Source organism: Manis javanica, chromosome 7, assembly GCF_040802235.1.
Source record: "Manis javanica isolate MJ-LG chromosome 7, MJ_LKY, whole genome shotgun sequence".
Taxonomy (NCBI): Eukaryota; Metazoa; Chordata; class Mammalia; order Pholidota; family Manidae; genus Manis; species Manis javanica.
In genome coordinates, this window is record NC_133162.1 from 124,709,224 (window position 1) to 124,730,054 (window position 20,831).

Genomic DNA, 20,831 nt, shown 5'->3' on the forward strand with positions numbered 1-20,831 from the left:
AAAAACCGTGAGATGATCTAAAATCATTTGCAGAGGCACTTTTTCATTCATTTCATCAAGACATGGTGTCAGGTTGATTAGGTATATATGTGTAATCTCAGGTAGCTCTTTGTCTTTTTTTCTGGATTAGTTACATGACAGTGGACAACTTTCAAAGAGGCATCTTTGTGTGGCCCATGAACTTCGGTTGGCGAACAATCCCTCCAGATGTTGTTGCAAAAAACAGAATTAAAGAAACTGATATAATAAGGTAAGGGTGTGAAATTTAAGATTAGGAAGCCATCTTTTCATAGAGGCATAGGAAGCAATTCCACAAAATGACTGTATCCTGTCATTGTACAGAACATCAAAAATTACAGTTCTGGCCAATAGATAACCAAAGCAAACAGAGTTTTCCTGAAAAATCTAGCTTCCCTTTATAGAAACTCACCTTTAAATGGTCAGTTGCACCCTATTCAGCCTGAACCCAGAGAAATTCATTAACACACTACTGCTTCTTTCTGGGACTTACAACCCAAGAAACATAAGCTAGTTTGATGTGCTGCATGAATGCCAAATAAACACACATAATATTAAAGTCAACATGAGTAAAAATCAAGAGAGTAATGGTAATAAAACTATCATTATAATAATAGCTACTGTTAGGATTTTCTTTTCAGAGTGTAATCCTACCCCTTCCATGGGAGGGGTGCCAAATTCTGTGCATGAATTAAGATAAAGACACAGAAGCTGGATAGGAATTTAAACTGGGGTTTTATTGCCAGAAAAGCTGGACTGAAAACAGAGCTTAGACCTGGTGCCAAAGCGGGCACTTCCTAAGGCTTCCTCCAGGGTCTAGACCTGCAGGACAAGCACATAGCTGACCTCAGTCTTAAGCTGCGGGAGTCTTAAACCTTTCCTAGCTGGAGAGAGAGAATGAGAAAGCACAAGCCAGCAAGTCCCAAGAGAAAGCCCAAGTCCAAACTGTGCTTTGCAGCATCTTTCCCTGAACCTACCCCTCAATAAAGCACTGTTCATCCCTTGCCCAGTGTGATACTTTCACAATTGCTACTCCTACCCAGTGAAGTAGAAGCACCATTATGCATTAAACACTATGCAGTTATCCTTCTCTGTAACGCTAGGCAAGAAATGGTAGACTCCCATTAGAGAGATGAGAAAATGGAAACTTAAAAGATTTAAGTAATTTTCCAGGGGTATACAGCTAAGTAAAACAATAAATTGGGATTCAAACCCAGATCTGCCTAAACTTAACACGCTTGCTGTTATCCCACATCTCAAGAACCTCTTTGCATTTGTTAGACTCCCAGTTTGAGGGTCAATGTTGTGACTCAGTGCAGATTATATTCAACATAATGTTAGGAGGAGAATGCATTCAGCATAGTCTGGAAAGGATATCTGGGATACAGATAGAATAGGTACATAAAGGGTTGGGGAGCAGAGAAAAGAATTACTTTACCCTGGAGATCACTGTGTACCACAAACAAAAGGCAGGCTCTCCACACAAATGCTTTCAACTGGCTCAATGGTAACCACCATGAAAAGTGATTACTGCTTTGACTGAATGCTGACTCAAATGTAGTCTCTATCAATAACAGTAGTGAAGGCTCTGGAGTAAAATGCTTTGGATTTAAATCTCAACTCTACCACTTACTAGTGGTATAAGCTTTAAGGAGTTACTGAAACTCTCTGAGTTTCTGTTTCCTCATTTTTCCATTAGGACAAATAGAAGTAGCTACTTCTATTATCTAAGAATTAAATCAAACACAGTAAGGTGCTTTAAAAAGCATTTCCCACATAACAAGCTCTCAGTAGTTTGTCTACAGTTGAGGCAGTATAGTGGACTGAGAGATCGCTGAGACAAGCCAGACCACCTAAACTGAACCCCACATGTACATCACACTTGTCCGCAACCTTGGGAAAGTTTCTTTTATTTTGGTGTTGTAGTTTCTTAATGGTACATGGTCACAGGCTTTTTGTAAAGTCTGAGTTAATATGTATACAGTACCAACAACTGTGTCTGGTCCTTCCTTAGCACTAAGTAAGAGTTGTTAAAAATAACATCTCTGGAGAGTTCATGTCAGAGACTAAAGGTCAGCTAAGAATCCCAGGCCCCATCTTAGCTGACCCTAAACAAACTCTGCCTCCATAAACTATGGAACTCATCACTTAAATGCTATTTGTGACTCCATCCCAAGACTTCTCCACATTTGGTAGCAATTCTGAAATGCCTCCTAACTCCACCACAACCTTATGGGGGTGCGTTCTCAAAGTTGAACTCCCAAGACATGAAAACTTAACAAACTATTTTCTTTCTGTAGGTGCCCTGTCATGGCAGGGGGATTATTTTCTATTGACAAAAATTACTTTTTTGAACTTGGAACATATGACCCTGGCCTTGACGTTTGGGGAGGAGAAAATATGGAACTCTCATTCAAGGTATTACCAAGTGTTTCTGAAATTCTTTTTGCAATTAAGAGTTTACAATTTTTAAGTGGTTTCATTTTACTAATATAATCAGATATGTGACTGCCTCTGGGAGGACATTTCGTAGAAATGTTAGGGCCTCTGGATTAATGTTTTTATATCCCAGATTGACTTTGGAAGAAGTGATAGCTCCCATGTAATTTACGAGCTGTCCCTTATATTTCACAACACTGTTTCTGCATCTGAATGGGGGGTGGGGGGAATAACTGTCTGCCATTTATAGTAAATGCTAATACACAATAACTTTCCTGGAACATTTTTCTAACATATTAAAGTAATGACATCATTCAGTAATGGGTACTCTGGGACAGCACAAGTGACAGAAACACAAGTGCCTCTAGAGCAGGTCACCAAGAGGCTGTAGTGCTGCAACTTTGGACATCTCAGATAATCGTGATCATGCAATCGTGATTAACATCTAAGGAAGCTGCTATCAAGAAGAACAGCTTTCACACTGTGTCCCACAAGTCATATGGATCATCCTGAGATGTGAGAAGGGAAAGTCAAAAACATGGAAGCATACACTTCTTTCCTTGATTCAGTGGAAGCAGGAACTCATGTGTTATACACTGAGATTCTATAAGGATATTTTTAGAAAAAAAATTATTTACAGTGCGGGGTTGGGGAAGAAAAAATATACATTTTACTAATCCTAAAATGGTCCACAGCAATAAATAAACCCGTTGAGTTTCATTTGCTACGGTATGGGAAAGGATTTTGTAGGTTGAGCCTACTGCTTTCTCCAAGAGGGAGAGAGTCAGTCACCAGGTGGTTTCTCGTTGTTCACTGCCCATGATTTGTGGACAATCACTTGATAATTGATGCTGATCATGAAACTGTTCCAGGTATGGATGTGTGGTGGTGAAATTGAGATCATTCCCTGTTCCCGAGTGGGCCACATATTCAGAAGCGACAATCCGTATTCCTTCCCCAAAGACCGGATGAAGACAGTGGAGCGGAACCTGGTGAGGGTTGCCGAGGTCTGGCTTGACGAATACAAGGAGCTCTTCTATGGTCACGGGGACCACCTCATAGACCAAGGGTTAGATGTCGGAAACCTCACCCAACAACGGGAACTCCGAAAGAAACTAAAATGCAAAAGTTTCAAGTGGTACTTGGAGAACGTTTTCCCCGACTTGAAGGCTCCCATTGTGAGGGCTAGTGGTGTGGTAAGTTCCAATGGCAATTTAAAATCTGACTCTGTAAAAATAATGCAAAATCGCTTTTGGAAATGTGTGGGAAAGAGTGGATTATTCCATTATAAATGAACCCCTAGGATGAGGACAGGTGAGACCAAGTATGGCTGAGGATTAAGCATAGCTAAGCTCGAGGAAGGCTTCCAGGCACCCAGTTCATTATTAGGTCAGCAAATACCTAATGAGGATCAATAAACCCAGCAGTACTTCAGAGCTGGATTACACGGTGATGAATAAAGTAGCCTGGATCACTTCTTCATGAAGCTTAAAGCTAAGTAGAGAAGGAAAATTATAAACAAATAGGCAAATAAAGGGTAAGGAAAAAATATCATAGCTCTCATGTAGGCAACTGGCCACAAGTGATGAATCCTTCCAGTTATGGGAATAAACTCTGAGGAGACAGCGAAGGCCAGGGGTCAGCCAGAACTAAAGGGAAGAGCCCTAGACAGAGTGTGCAAAAACTCTAAGACATGTGACCGTGTGAGGCTTCAAGAAGTGGAGAGATGACTGATGTTACTCAGGATGTGAAGGAGGGAAGAACGACACGGATGGAGGAGAGGAGGCAGCGAGGAGTCAGGGTCACATAGGTCCTCGTAGGTACAGAAAGGATACTTGTTTTTTTCTTTTCCCCCCTTTACTCTCCCTCCCTCCTTCCTTCCTTCCCTCCTTCCTTTTCTCTCTTTCCAGCTCTCTTTCTTTCCTTTCTTTCTTCTAAATTAATGGGAAATTACTGAGTAGTATTCAGCAATGGAATGACAGCTGTATAAACTTCAAAGATGGGTTGAAAATAACAAATTGTCAGACAATCAGGGAAAATTCCAGGCCACAAGGTTTTGTACCAAAAGGGAAGAATCCTCACTAGACAGGATGAATAGAGTACACAACTAAGAAAAACCTCAAGGAAAAGGGGAAACTGGACAAAAGCCATTTCAAACCCATGCTAGGAAGGAGGCTTGATCTGGAAAGGATCGTGTTGCATGAGAACGTTTACCACAGACCTGGTTTAGAGATGGTTAGTCAAGCCTTGACCTAGAGCTCTTCCCAAATGGTGCATATTTTTAATCTCTTTTATTGTGTTATTTCTCATGTAAATTTTACAATATTCCCAGAGTTGTTTCATTTTTATTCAGAATTTCCTTTCTCTTCATGCAAGAGGTTCTCAAAGTTGAACATCCATAAGCCTGCTCTTTTAGGCTATGTTTTTTCAGTTCTCCCTAGAAAGTGAATTGCACAAATCAAGTACTCTCTGCCTAGCAAACCTCCTGATGACAAAGACGTAGTAAAGCCATTCTCCTTGATGGCATAGGGAACTTCTGGAAGAGTGTGGGAGGAAATGAGTCTGAAAATATGTACTCTTTTTATAAAATTCAGCTGACAAGTATATGTGATCTGTTTATTATAATATAGTGTATTATAAAATTACCATCTTTATAGGTCAAAATAGCCGCCATGTCAGGCGATTCTACCTGATATTTGCCTTAGGTAACTCATTATCAAGAACACCCTGGATTTATACACTGTTCAAATAACATGCTTGTAAAATAAAATTCCATCTCCTGATCGGGAAAAAAAGAAATTCTCACCATAGTAATTTTTTTCTGTCCAGCAACACAGAATCTCAGCAAGAGCATTACTGAACACTAACCACCAGAGGGAACTAAAAACTACCTTTTGCCTCTTCTGTGAGCCTAACTTGCATAAGTTTCCGTGAAATTTTTGAAGAACTCTCCTAATAAAGAGCCCCTTGCTGATGATATATTAAGTACATTTAATATAACACATTAAAATGCAGAAAATATTTTTAAATGATTTTAACAAATTTTATTTGTTGCCTTCCTTAGACAAATTTTAATCAAGATGTCGTTTGCTCCTTCAGAAGCAACCAATAGGGAGCATTATTATCTTAAAAAAAAAAAAAATGGACCTGTCTCCAGGCAAGTCAAAGTAAAATTAACTAGACCATTATTTTGGAGGGACAACTTTGAAATGTTCCAAGAAAATTAACTCCACAATTTTTTGCTACTTGTTCCATGTTTTCCCTTCTTCCAACCTACAAACTTAGGAATTTAAATTCGGTGAAAGTTTTATATATTTTTTAAATGAGAACAAATCATTTTTTATTGAACCAAAAATATTTGAAACAAATAAAAGAACCTTGCCAATAATGTGTCCTTATATTGCCTTAGAGTCTTAGTAAACAGCCTAAAGCCTAATGTTCAACAATTCTGTGATAAACTATGGGGAACACCTACCTTCTAAACTGGAAAAGGAAATAATTCAAAATGGATAATTTAAAACTTATGTACTACCTGATTTTTAAAAAATTAAAATGTTTTATAATAGGAGCATGGATACAATTCTTTAAAAATAAACATTAATAAGATAAAGAATAACAATTCCTTAGCACTTCTTAGATCATTTCTATATTTAAAAAAGCAGTTTTTCCAGTAATTTTCAATAGGAGGGAAAGGAAACACAGTCAGCTGAAGTGGGGGAATAGAAGGCAAGGGAGAGAAACATTTTCTCTTTTTGTCTAATGGCTTTCAGGGCTTGGATGAAGGGACTGCACAAAATAAATACAAAGAAATTAGACCCAGGGTTCCCAAACACTGTTCTGGGCAATGTTATCAGTAGTGCTGCCAAAAATAGGATTCCATGGTCAAGTACTATATTAGGCAAACACTCATATTACACTCCTCTTAGAGCAGCAAGCTAAACATTAACATAAGGAAGGTTCTGAGAAGTTCTGGAACAAGACAACCTTTCAGCTATGTTGAAGCCAGAGTTTTCCAGATCCACTTGAAGATGGAATATTGTCTGAATAATCCTCAAGTACAGAAGCCTAAATTTACATGTTAAGACACAGTAAATTGGGACACCATTTCCTTTCTGTAAACTCCAGGATTATTCTGCATTGGTGCATTTTAATGAAATCTCTTCTCTGAGGTTCATGGTACTTGATGCCTTCTGTGTGGTCTGACTGCTCCCATTTACTAATGTGGATTGTCTCCTCCCATATTTGTCATTTTAAATTGTGCATAGATCTTTCTTGGAGAATTTCTGACAGAAGTTCTGTCCTAGATTTGTTTTGCATGCCAGCCACCCGGGAAGTGACCAACCTGGTACTATTTTTGTTTGCTTTTGCGCCTTGAGGGTCTGTCAGTGTTCCTATCCAAAGCAAGGAGTGGAAATTTGTTTCTCAAACCCAGTGAAGTTTGATATATGGTTTCGGATTGCCAAGGGAGGAAGCAGCTTCCCACCATCTCCCGATGTTCCCGGGATGCCATGCCACTGACGCTCTCACTCTGTAGTTTTCTACCCTTATGGGGAGGACACCAATTTCAAGTCTCTGGCTTATCCATGCCCAAGTTTTTCTCCTGTTCTTGTAGTATTGGTCCCTTGTTTACCGTGAATGGCAGTTTTTCCCCAGTTGCTTGTAGTTTTTTTTCCCCTGCATTTCCTGGTCTCTTAGATGCCCCTTACTTTCTTGCAAGAGAAGCTATGCTAGTGGAAGTGAGGCCCAACCCACTAAGCACCCTTGCGCTGGTGACTCTGCTCCCCGCAGCTGCCCCATTCAGGACCCCGGAGTTGTAGCTCTGTGTTAGGCACCACGGAAGAAAGTCCCCACCAACCTCCCAGCTCAGGAGGCTTTCCTGAGGGTAGTCTTGGCTCTGCACAGCTCTCCTAAAATCTGAGAAGTCCAAATTGCACTATTAACGCACCATCTCGTTAGCCCTGCCCAGGACGTCAAAAGGCAGTGAGAGAATCAACATCTTTCCGCATTAAATGGTGACTTGTACAACACAGCCTCCATTTTTAACCTTGTAAATCCATTAAAGCCTGGGGGCCTGCCAGAAAATGTCTTTACCCTTGGCTCTGTTCTAGCTTTCGTGACTTTCCTATAATGAATTGTAGCTTGCCTGAGTCATTAGAAAGATTCTGACAGGGAATCAGCTGGAATCTGCTGTTCTTTGAAGGACTCAATTTATCTATGATTCAGTGCCTAAGCAGTCAAATAGCTTGAAGGGGTCAGCCAGGGAACAGACCTTGTAACTATCGGTTTCATTAAATTGCAAGTATGTGCATTGGCTTTTTAATACATGCATCAGAAAACCTTGAGATGAGAAAATAATTACTTTTCTTACCACCTTTTGCTCATTCCCTATTCAGCATTCCAGGCAAGGGTTAATTAAACGCTTCTTTTTGTTGGCTCTGTGGCTGAATCACAGGCTAAAATTGACAGATTGAGGCTGTGCTTTAGCAAGATTACAGTATGTCTCTGTTGGAGATAGCAACCAATACAATTGTATAGTGTTAAGGAAAGCTAAGCTACCAATGTAACTATCTTTTAACTATGTTATAGTTTTATTTTCTGTGTTTTCTGAATGTCTCATTGTACTTTAAAATATTTTTTTCTTAATGCATATTTTATATTTTCTTCCTAGCTTATTAATGTGGACTTGGGTAAATGCCTTTCCATTGAAAACACCACAGCCACTCTGGAAGACTGTGATGGGAGCAGCAAGGTACAATGAGCTGGGGTTTTTTCTCCCTCCTCATGGGGGCAGTTGAAAGTTGGTTGCAGGTATAGTTGATGACTGTGGGGTATGACATCACTCACTTGAGAAATTCACTTTTGCTTATAGAAACAATGATTAATTTGTACATTTTGACTAATCATAAATTCACTGATAAGACGTCCACCACCAAATGTAAAGACACTTGACCAAGAAAGTAAAGGTGTGGGTACTGATGTCTACCCACCAAGGACCCAGTTCTGGCTCCACTGACTTTGCAAAAACCTGGGTCTTTGGTCAATAACAGTGTCTAGCCCTCAAGCTGGTGTGAGGATGGAATTACCTAATACATAGGAAGCATGCAGAATATCTAACACTTAGTGCTCCCCTAATGTTTGCTGCCCTAATAATAAAGACAAGAGTGTGAAAAATAATGCATTACATATAAAGATAAAATAATAGAGGAAATAAAGGCAGAACATATTTTTAAATACTTAAGGGAGTCATCTTACTTTCTGAGTCTGTCCTCGCCTCTCATTTTTCTACATCCTGAAGGAGTCAAGCAACTCACATGATCCATGATCCACAGTGGAAAATCCCGCAGCAAAACTCTGACACACTCAGAACACAATGGTTAGGGGAGGGTCAGGGCCAGGAGAACAGAGCAGGAACTCCACAGTGACAGAGGTGAGCTCTCAGGCATGGCACCTTCTTCTCCAACATATGTGCCCTACCCATTCTCATTCTGTGGGGACAGGCATTGGTTTGGGTGCTGAACAGGACTCACAGGAACATGGATCCACAAACAGAACTCAGCCTCCTGAAACTGCAGATCACTCTTTGGTAGAGAAGCTATTTTGTGGTGATAATCTAGGCATGCCCAGACGTACCTCTTTGCTTTGAGTTTGAGAGACTAGCCCTCTATTTTCCAGCACCTCCCCTTTCTACCTCTTAATTCAAAGCTTCTAGAAACAAAGGCATTTTTGTCATTGCTATTGCTATACTTTAGCTATGGATTTTAAACCTGAAGCAAGGAGAGCTCTTTCTAATAAGGAAAGAGAAGAAACAGTGGGAAGAGAAATGCATGCAGCATCAGCTGGGAGCAACAACTTCCACAAATTAACAATTCGAAGAGGACTTAAAACCATGAATTGTAAAACAAAAGCACAGTTAGTCCAAATTATATGAAAGTAAAATATCGAATAGTGTAATCCTTTAAGTCTCATCTTCGCAGAGACTGTCTGTGCCTGATTAACCAATAGTTTATCTGAAAACCCAGGTTCTAATCCCATAACCGTCGAGTCTTCGGAGAGGATGCTAGAAGGCAAAGCATGAATTACATAGCCCCTGCCTTCCATAAATACCTAGCTCCCTGTTTGTCTTGTTACTCATTTTTAGCTCTGCTTCTTGGGGTTTGAGTAATAAAAAGTAAATGAACATGGATGAAATTAACTTATTTTTGGCAGGATTAATGAGGCTTAATACGAAGCCAATGAGTATAGCATTCATCCAAATAAACTCAGAAAGAATAAATCCTTAGGACTGAACCATCAAGATCTACCCTTCACCTTACCTAAAAAGTCTCCTTAGTTATTAACTTTTCAATCAGTGGAGATGTCCCCTTTCCAGGTAATATCTACCTTCCCTTACTAGCCACATTGCTTCCTCATATTATGATATACCTTATTGCTTCTCAAATTTTAACATGCACACCAATTACCTGGGGAGTTTGTCATAATGTAGATATTCATTCAATAGGTCCATGGTAGGGCTAAGATTCAGCATTTCCAACTAGCTTCCAAGATCTGAATACCCTTAAGAGTGGAGAGGTCTAAACCAATGAAATCATCTAAGTCTCAATTATATTGCAAAGGATTCAGTAGATGAAAGCTTTAAGATAGCCTTAACCAGCACTCTATTTTTGTCTGATATGCTTACATTATTGGAAAACAACACATTTCCCATAGACCCAGATCCTTAGAATAAAATAACCAGGGAGGTAGTTGAGGTTGTAAATAACAGGAGAAAATATTTTTGAAAATTGAAAGTGTCGTTCCATTATCTGTATTTATTTTAGACATTGGCAACAGCCCAGAACTGGATTTCTCAAAGACAGCTGCTGTGAACTGGGGATGCTAACACAGCAGCAACCTGATGATTCCTTGTGCTATTAGCAAAGAAAGGTTTTTTTCATCTTTCTTACAGTAAAACCTGTTTAACCTCAAGAAAGATTTTTAAGCTTTCCTACAAAGCCTCTAAGACTTTGGTTGTCTAGATAGTCATAAAGAAGCACAATAATTTCCACCAAAGGATAGCTACAGGTGGTCCGAACACTTCAAGCATCATTGTTGTCTGGGGGTCAGAACAACTGAAACAACACCTAACTGTACTAAGTAATTTTTATTATTGCAACTAACATTTATTGAGGGTTTACTGTGTGATACACACTTGACAACCCTTATCCCAACCCTCTGAGATAAACATTATGACTCTACAACTTAAAAATGATAAAAATGAGATTAGGTAGGGTAACAATATACCCAGACTATCAGTATTGAAAGTGGCGGTACCAAGATTTGAATACTCTACATCTGAACAAAGAGCCTGTATTCTTAGCCATTGACAATAAAAATGTTTGACAAAGCCCCTCCCTGCGTTTACTGCCTGCAGTGACCTCCTTCTTCATTTCCCCCACAGCTTCAGCAATTTAATTACACCTGGTTAAGACTTATTAAACATGGAGAATGGTGCTTAGCTCCCATCCCCGATGAGGGCGCCCTGCGGCTGCACGCCTGTGATAACAGAAACAAAGAGCTAAAATGGCTGCATAAATCAACATCTGTCTTTCGTCCAGAACTGGTAAGCAAAATATTTGTACCTCATCTTTACCACAAACCCAACTTTCCATTAAATGGGACATAAAACCTTCACTGTCAGCTTCCTCAATCGGAAGCTTTAAATGTGTTTGTGACAATAGAGGCAGTGTGAAAGAAAGCTCGTATTGAGAGATTAATAGATATTTTTGTAAATTGTCAAGTCTTTTTTTTTTACAGTATTTATTTCAAATCTGTTATTTTAAACAGAAGTCACCAGGTTCTTTTGGTTGTACTGTTATCAGCATCTGTGTTTCTAAAAGTCATTTGCTTTAGTCAATTAGCAATGCCAAGAGTAAGGCTTATAGGCTAGAGCGGCTCTCACTGGTGACCAGAAAACTTAGAGGGAGAGTGTATGGGGAAAGCAGGAAGCAATGTGCTTCCTACAAGCCCTGAACTTTAGTATGCATCTGGTTTGCAGGCATTCTGCCTCCGTCCTGTGGAGGGAGGTTTTTCTCATTCCCTGATTCCTAGAGAGCTGGGTTCTTTCAAGGGTATTGGAGCCGGCTCCCTGCAGCTTAAAGGAGCTGATTGTATGCAGTCACCTTCAGTTATATCACATCCGTACCTTGAAATCAGCCATGATGGTGTTGCCGGGCAGCTGCATCTGGGAGGTCTTTCTCTGCGCACCAGGTGAAACCTCAACCTGGAGGGGAGAGTGTTCTTGACTCTGAAGGGAAAGAATTCTTGAGCAGGTTGGAGGAATGTAGGTAAGGAAGGAATTGATTAGAGTGAGAGTAGAAATGACTGGCAGTGGCCTTGCAGGCAGCTGAGAGCAGGAAATGCAGAAGTGCAGGGGGTAAGGTCGCTAAGCATTTCTTGGTATTGGACGATGCCCTTGTCATCTCTTAAGGCCAGGGTCACTTGGCACCCCGTGTCCACTTGGATCTGCACTGCCTGGGGAGAACCTCTACCACCCTAGGACTTGGGGAGCTGCAGAGCACAAGATGGAGGGAGATTATATTCTGAGAACTTCCCAAAGAAGGGAGATTTTCAGGCAGGCTTCCTGCAAGTTCCCAGATGATGGTAATTTGCAGGCCCAAATCTGAGCTCTCAGCAGCCCCTCCCTACTTATCAGGAGTAAAACGAAGACTTGGAAATAGAATGAAATAGCAAAAAGACAAAACACAGTAAGTTGAACAGTGAGAAAGCTTTATTTAAAGGTACACACTTTATTTCAAAGTACAAAAGAGAGAAAAAGTGTGGGCATCCTCAGAGAGGAGGCACACTAAAACACTGGGATTTTTGTCTTGTAAGAATTTTTCAAAGGGCCAGTGGATATAGACTTGTAAATGGTCTCAAAATGCTTATCTCCAGTGAGAGACATTACCCTCTTCTATTTTCAGTCCTCCAGGTAATTCCGCAAAATTAACTTGACACAGAAATTGGTCACTTCCTCACCAGGATAACACCTTCCCTCTGGGAACATATCAATCAAGACCACCCACCATGCCCCCAAAGTGGATGGAATTATTGTCCATTTGCTAAAGAATATGTTAGGAATCTTACTTCCTAATTTCTGGTTTTTAAAATGGAATCTTAGCTTTTAGATATAGTCCTTCCTGTTCTTACCATACTGTTTATGTCTCAGCATTTTTCATCATAGGCAGGAAAAGTTAGCTATGATGCTTGTCCCAGGTCCCTGGCCTACACCAATGGGAGTATTGACACCCATGCTACAAATCAAGGCAGTTTTTCCAGAGTTCTGGCTATTACTACTTACCAGAACACCCCTGCTCTTCTCTATTCATTCTCAAAGTCCTGTCACCTTTTCTCAATTCTTTGTTAATAGGACACAAAGTTATAAGCCTTATTCTAGAACCTTGAAATGGCAAGAATGATTTGGGGCCAACCTTCTCAAATTTTCTATCTTATCTTGAACAAGTAGCCACAAAATCCACTGAGTGCTGTGAATATTTGAAGACCATCACTTTGCTCAGGGCTGTCTTCAAAGTAGACACACTTTTTTCCTGGGATTACTTCCATTTCTTTTGATGTCACAGCCAGGGACTATTTCCTTTATGAAACTTTTCTCCTGGCTTAGGGTTAACATCAGGCATTGAATAGCACATTCTCTAATCTTCTCTCCTTCAATCCTCTCTATTACATTTCAATTCCTTAGGGACATTTTTTTTCTCTTCAGTGATAATGATTATTATTGTGTTATTCAGAAAAATTAGAAATTACTGGTATGTAAGCTGCTAATTTTATGTTGCATAGTCTTGGAAAATCCATAAACATCACTGAATAAAGTATATCTGACTTTTTGTTTCTTTAACATCAAAGGAAGGTTGTGATGTGCAGGGAGGGAGAAAGAGAGAGAGAGAGAGAGAGAGAGAGAAAGAGAGAGAGAGAGAGAGAGAGAGAGAACAAGAACATATTCCTCATCTCCAGGAGTGAATCTGTTAGCAGAAGAAATTTCAGACTGGTGAGAAAATATTTAGGAATAAACAGTCCTTAAATCACACAGGGCTTATTTACAAACTGGTTCGGCCCCATTAAGAACTGAAGCCTTCATTAGCTGTTTTTTTTATCGGCCCAATCTTAGTCCCCCTAAATGGCAAGCCTATTTGTGAAGAAGGTAATTTAATTAAGATGCAAACATTAGAAAGCTGTTTCCCTACCTTGTTTGTATCTAAGACTTTGTAATATGTCATATAGCTATTTTCTGCCTTGGGTTCCCTCTTTTCCATGCTGCTAAATGTCATGGTGATGAATATCTTAACAATTGTGTTTCTTCTTTTTTCAGTATTTTGGTATTTTGGTTGTTTTCATACTATACCTCCTAAGTCCCCAAGACGCGTAAGTCTTAAAAATAAAAAGAGAGAAATGCAGAATAAACTATGACTAACAGGAGCATGTCTCTCCTTTTAGAAAGAATCATGAGTTGAATTCCACAGAAAGAGGAAGGGTAGTAGTGAGTTTGACATTGGATACCAATGAACTAGTGAAATTATACATTTTTAAACCTGTATTTAATAGATGTTTTGTAGGCCAGCCCTCCCCAAATGCTATGGATTATAACATAATCCACCTAAAAGGAAATTATCTCATAGGGGGCTTTTAGGACTTTGGGGCATGGGATGCCCCTCCATCACAGGTTTCTTCAAGTGTCTTTAGGTTGGGGACAAGTTATTTAGTTACCTCTTTATAGTACACCAGCAGAAAATTGTAGATGATCCAGAATGATTTTCCTCAAGAACAATTATTTTACAAAAGGAGATACTCTCTGAGCATACTCAAGTATCATTTCCAGAGTCCTACAAGGATGACAATGGTCTTGTAGGAATAGGAACATCTTTAAAATTTATTATAAAATCACTCCTGTTTGATGATTTTTAAAGTATTTCAAAATAATATACATACATGTGTGTGTGTATATATAATTAAAATTATCTTTGTCATAGTCATAGAATTTGGAGAGAATTGATAGGTAAAAATTATTATAGAGTTACGAGCAAACTCTGTTGGTTATCTACCATTTCTAGGATACTAAATAAATATTAAGCAAAAATAGAACCCTCTGAAATACCTTTGATTTTTTTCTAATTACATGTGGATTTTCCGGACATTATGCATTATGTACTATCAGAATTATAGCAGGGAACTCACAAATTAATACATCATTACTGACAGTTTGTGTTCCAAATTTGCATTCTCATTAAGGTATGGACTTAATTAAGAAGTGAACTAACTCACTTTTTGTGATGGTATGTGTTTTTGCTTTACCACCATCTGTCAAATATAGAAAATGCCTTCTGGACTTCTTTTAAATAATAGTTATCAGCTATATCACCAGAAAATTCATCTTTTACTTCCTGAGGACTTAAGAGTCTTGTAACTTGGAGAAGTGTAAGAACTTAGTTTGAGATAGATACAAACTCTGTACAGTCCAAAGCCTATGTTTGTGTGACTAATTTAGTTCAGGAGAATTCCTAAATAATCAAAAATATAATTATCTTTTTCTTTAATTGGTTTTCATTTCTTTGCATCTCAGCTGTCAAATTCATTGTGTGGCTCATTCCCAGATGCCCTTTCTTTTCAGGTGAATCACATTGTTTTTGGAAACTATCATCAGTTGTTATGCCTGGAAGGACATTTTTCTAGGAAGACCCTGAAAGTTGCTGCTTGTGACCCACAGAAGCAATATCAAAAGTGGAAATTTGAAAAATATTATGAAGACTGAAGAGCAACGGATATTTTTATCTTGCAAACCCATTAGACACTGTGAAAATGGCAGTGAACGTGGTGACTGTATTTCTCCATGGTAGTTTACATTTTCAAAATTTATAGCATTTGAATGGAAGATTTAAAAAACCCACAGTATTTGAGACACCAAAAGTTAACTCAGGGAAACAGTCCAACTTTGGATCAGAGTCCTTTTTCACCACCAGGTGACCTTTTGAATTGCTTGCTTCCTGCCCTGCTGCCCTGTGCTGAAACTCGACCTTCAAATTTCCCTGTGCAATCAAACAGGTACCAGGAAATGAAGACCAGGTACTTGGGGAAGCACAATCATGATGACTGGATTTGATAATAATCACATCTTTTGGCCCATAAGTAGATATAATCAATGAGAACCTGGTCCTTTATATGCTATTTTTTCATCAGAAGAAAATTAGCTAGGTTCCTATGGATAGAAAACCTCAGAAACACCCAGCTACCACTTTGATGAAATTCCTCCCAACTACATGCATGTTCATCTAACAGTTTGGAAGAGAAATGATATAATATTCCTTGATGGCAGGGTTTTGATCTAGATGATTACATCATGTTTTTTCCCAGTCTGAATCAGTGTAAAAATTTTCAAGTGAGCAAGTGCTTACTCAATTCTAGATACAGACATTGTTTCAGCTCATTTTGTGCTTTTAAAACTACACTTAAAAAGAAAACAGTCATATTAGTAACTTCCTAGACTTATGTGGATATTTAAAAAAAAAAAAAAGGATATACAAAGAAAGGGTCTGGATCACAGCACACCGCAGTAAGCAAAAATACATTTAGTAGTTGAACACACTCCAACGCAGGACCAGTTAAGAAGAGTTGAAACAAAGCAGAAAAAGAACATTAAAAAAATATTAAGGTTCTTTTTTTATAAATGATTTAAAAGCATTCATAGGGTTAAAGTATGCTAAAAACAAAAAAGGCTTTAAAAGATTTCAAGGTAAAAATAAAATGAAGGCAACATAATGAAATGGGAAGAGAATGAGGTAAGCAACACCAAGAAGAGAATTTAGAAAAAATGAGATTCAGCCAGAAAAGAAAGGTGATCCTGATCTGTTTGGTGGAAAGGGAAACAATAAAGGCCTAGATGTGGACCTATTGATAACAGTAATAAATTTGGATTGAAGTCCAATATTTCTTGTATCTAAAATGAGCTTCTCATCTTAGTCATGCCAATACGGGTGTACCAGGAGAGATCTTAGAAATCCTAATATGCTTTACATTCATTTTGGTAAGAAAGTTGATGCTCAGAAAACACATTACTGTCTAAACATTTCATGCCAGTTAGTGAGAGACTGAAGATTAGAATTTGAATCTCTACAGACGGGCCATTCTACTGCCCCGGGCCACTGGCCTAAACAAATCTGTTCCACAGCATTCTTAAGAAAAGGATACATAAACCTTTTCGCAAGGGGTGGATCTCTGGAGGATAGCCATGCTATATGCTTGTTAATATTTAAAAAAAAACTTTTTGCTGATGGTAAAACTGGGCATCTTTAATCCTGACTACCTATTAAAAATGTAATTTTAACTCCCAATTAATTACACAAAAGCAGAGTAACAACTTATGATTGGAAGGGGAAGCAGTTTTGCATATTTGCATCATTTTAAAGATGTTTTATTTCAATAATTGACATGGCAGATGAGATAAGAAATGACTAGAAAATTAGACAATTACCTCCAAAACAGAGCCATACAAGGGAGAAAGCACTAACTGAATGGCTGGTCACACTGAATGCATGGGGTGCCTCATGCACTTCTTCGTGTCCCTGAGAAATGTTGAAAGGTTTTCTCCACCAATCTAAAAACTCTCTTTTTAGTCAAAAATAATTTCCACCAAAAACCTCAACTCTTCAGAAAAAGATGAATTATGTTTCAAATACTCTTACCTTCAGGCATACCAGCAGAAGAAATATAAATCTTTTTCTCAAAAAACCTTCTACAGTATATTCAGTGTATGCTTTTCCTGACTTTCTCCTGAACATACTTAACCATGAAGCTATCGTGAAATCTATATTGTCAATATAACAAAGGATTGTTTTCATACATCACGTTTTTGGTTTGGGGTAGAATTTTAAACACAGCTTTGCCATGTACTTGCTCAATTGCTACAGTGCGAGGAATTAATCACTAGTTAAGAATTTTATAGGCCTAACCTGAATAGTATCGACTAATCATTAAATCTACTACCAATATTTTTTAAGCCTTGCCCTCTAAATATCCTTTGCCGAGGACTGTAATAAAGGTATACATGCTACTAGGTCTTCTGCTACTCTTAATGAGAAACCCTTGGATGGGACACATTAGGATCCGAATCAGCCCTGAATTCTTCAAAGGGGGCTGTGTTACTGGGGACTTCAGTTTTCCCTGGATTGGCTTGAATTTATTACCTTTGCTGAGAAAAACCTCTATGCATCTTGTTACCTTAAACACAGCATAGACTTGATAATATTTTATAGGACTTATTTGATTGAAAACTCACTCACCAAAACATCTGAGTGCTTCTGAGCCTTTAAGTTTGAACAATTTCTTTCTTTTTTTCAAGTTACCCAGAACTTCCACCCCACTCTCTCCAAAGAATGATACGGCTGGTGTTGGTACAACTGTTTTATCACCGGGGTCAAATCTGCTCAGTTCTGCTTGCTGATAATTCGATCAGCTGTCAATCGCAGGCCAAAAACCACCATGTACCCTGATCATGATGTATTGTTAGCTTCTCCAAAACTAATTTGGAAATATTCTCTTGGATATTAAAACGCCTTGCTTCTAGTATCCCCTTGGGGATTGTAGAGGGGCAAAGATGGTGCATTGGAATTCAGTTTCCCCAGTCAACCCTGATTTCATGAATGGCTTAGCATAATTTTCAAGGGGTTCTCATGTAAGAGAATGGGGTTGAGTCTGACCAAATACTGCCATCTTTATTTGTTCTAACATGTTTAACTTCCATATTCAAACACAGGAAAGAAATTATGCCTCAGATGAAAGCCCCAATATCTTGGATAAAAGCAAGGAAATTACAAGTAATACAGGGAAAAGGGATGGGAATGAATTGTCTTTGAGTACCTACAAACTGAGTGACGTGTGTCTCATTCAAGTCATCATTTAGATGAGGAGGGTGGGTGCCAGGGAAGGCTTAAAGTCATCCTACAGGTATGAGGTCAAATTTGTTTTCTTTTTACCTGGCTGAAAAGAAGTCTCTTTCCCTGTATCATGCTACTACAGCTTAAAATCCCTTGGCAGTTGTGGAGTCAAACCCCTTAGGTCTCTCTCTTGAATGTTGTATAGACAAGACATAGAGGCTGAATCCCTCTATGTTAAACAACTGAAGTGTAGGCTGAACAATAGCTGTCCCCACATGCTTTGCAGTTTCTATCTCTTTGACTTTATGCAGGACATATATCTTTTCCATTTCCTAGAACCTGGAAAATAAGAGGGGAAAGTGGACATAGAGAAATTGCTTCTCCATGAATAATAGTACCAATTCTTCTTTCCCAAACATTAATCAAAGCTGACAGATTGCTCAATTTGAACAGAGGGAAGTGAAAAATGGAAGAATCCTTTAATTTAAAAAACAAACTAAGACTTGTACCTTTCACTTCATTGTACAGATTGTTGCCAGAGTGCTTTTGCAATTGCTACAATGCCCTGAAATGAGAAAAGGGACACTAATCAAAGTTAATGTACAAAATGCTTATTTTTGCCAATCATTCATTCCAAGGACAGGTTTAAATAAGCCATGTGTAAGTATTATATACTCCTGATAATGTCAAATGATTGGTATTTCAGGTGTTGATGGTGCCCTTGTCTGAAAGAAAGAAAAGATGTACCATCACAGATTTAATGCTTCTGCTAATTAGTTAATCCCTCAAATGGGTCAACTAATAGCATTAACTCCAGTTACGGTCTCCTTTGCAAGTTTATAGGAATCTTTACTTTGCAAAACACACATGAAAATTCTCATTTTTCTGCAAATAGAGAAAATTCTAATATACTGAGTTCCTAATGATGATAGTTGCTATCAAATAAGTATCAAATAATTTCTGTGAAAACCAGAGGCTTTCTATTTTATTACTGAATGATAGGTATCTCTCAGTTCAAGAATATTGGTCATAAATGTCTGTATAAATAAAGCTTATATTAGATGTTAAAACTAAACTTTTTGACAGCATAGATTGTCTTTACTTGACCTTCAAAACATATTGATCTTTATAAATATATATGTATATATACGTGTATATATTTTGTGCTTTGAACTGGGAAAAAGTAAAACCAAGAATTTCTGTTAACAAGAAAAGAAAAATTAAGAAATGTTTTTAGATGTTTTTAGATATTTTAGATACTTTTAGCTCTCTTTTAATTACACAGCTTTGTCTACACCTAGCCTTCTGGACAAGAGTATCTCAGGTGGACTTTTACTCTGGTTACTGTTTTCCATACTTGAAAGGGGTAACCAAACTCTAAATTATCAGATTTTTGTTAGCCGGTTTAGGATTATGCACATGCCTTAATTCTTCTTCAAACAAGGTCCCGAACATTGTAAGCTTTATATATTGGCAGTAAGAGGTGCACATGAAAGCAAGGGAAGGCAAAGATCCAATTAGTGACTCTTGTTATTGATTACCTGAAGACATCTGTGAATGGAGGGACTCAAAACTATGGAGTATAAAGGAATTTGGAATTCATTTGAACATTTTTAAGTACCCAATTTTTCTGTCTGGCCAACTAAAGTTATTATAAAGGAGGAATCAAATACAAAATTTTGTTTCCAAGTAAAAATTCAAATTATTTTCCAAATTCATTTGCAACACTCTCCCAAGCGGGCAGTTAATTACTAGATACCATCATTTGATGTTGTAGTTTGTCATGTATCAGTGATTTCTGCTGCTCACCACCTGTGCCATTGTGTTCATGTTGATTCGGTGGCCTAGTCAACTGTGCTCCACGAGCTGTCTTCACATTTTCATATTCATCTTTATTATGTCACTGTCTGATATTTTAATATTGGCAAATGTTTGCTGTAACTTTCAACATTACTTTTTTATAGCCTTCTTGTTTTTACAGAGCAATGAAAGTTCAGGCTATGAAGGCAATGCTTGCCTTTCTCATATGGTCAAATATATTTCTTATTTATGATACTCTGATGCTTCATCTTTTTCCATAATTCTCTATTATTACTTATTTTAAAAGTTTTTCCTATCAGTTTGAAAAACTTAAATGTCCATTCTCCATTTGAATATGTGCTAAAAATACTATCCCATGTAAATATACAGAAACAATTACAATAAAAGTGTCAGAACAGTTTAAATGTATTACCTTGATGACTACAAAGATATATACATATATGTATGTTGTTCAAGTTATTGGACTTAAGATGTATCTGAAGCAATAGCTCAGTTCCTGGAGCAAAAACAGAAAATTTTCATGAATGTTACATATCTACCCACCAAAGGTTATTTTTGCAATTTCATATACAATCATTTTGAGACCTTTTTGAAATAAATAATGCAAATGAATTAAAATAAGTTATACTCTTGATT

General features: G+C 38.1%; 1 protein-coding gene across 1 annotated transcript in view; it reads left to right on the forward strand.

Moving 5' to 3' along the window:
• GALNT5 (polypeptide N-acetylgalactosaminyltransferase 5) overlaps positions 1-20,829 on the forward strand; it is a 46,357-nt gene extending 25,528 nt beyond the window's left edge. The window contains exons 5-10 of the mRNA XM_017652903.3: positions 131-250; positions 2,319-2,436; positions 3,330-3,653; positions 8,126-8,206; positions 10,895-11,056; positions 15,116-20,829. Coding sequence (XP_017508392.2) covers positions 131-250; positions 2,319-2,436; positions 3,330-3,653; positions 8,126-8,206; positions 10,895-11,056; positions 15,116-15,256 — 946 coding nt within the window. The 3' untranslated portion in view covers positions 15,257-20,829. The remainder of the gene's footprint in view (positions 1-130; positions 251-2,318; positions 2,437-3,329; positions 3,654-8,125; positions 8,207-10,894; positions 11,057-15,115) is intronic.
• Positions 20,830-20,831: the final 2 nt, after the last annotated feature.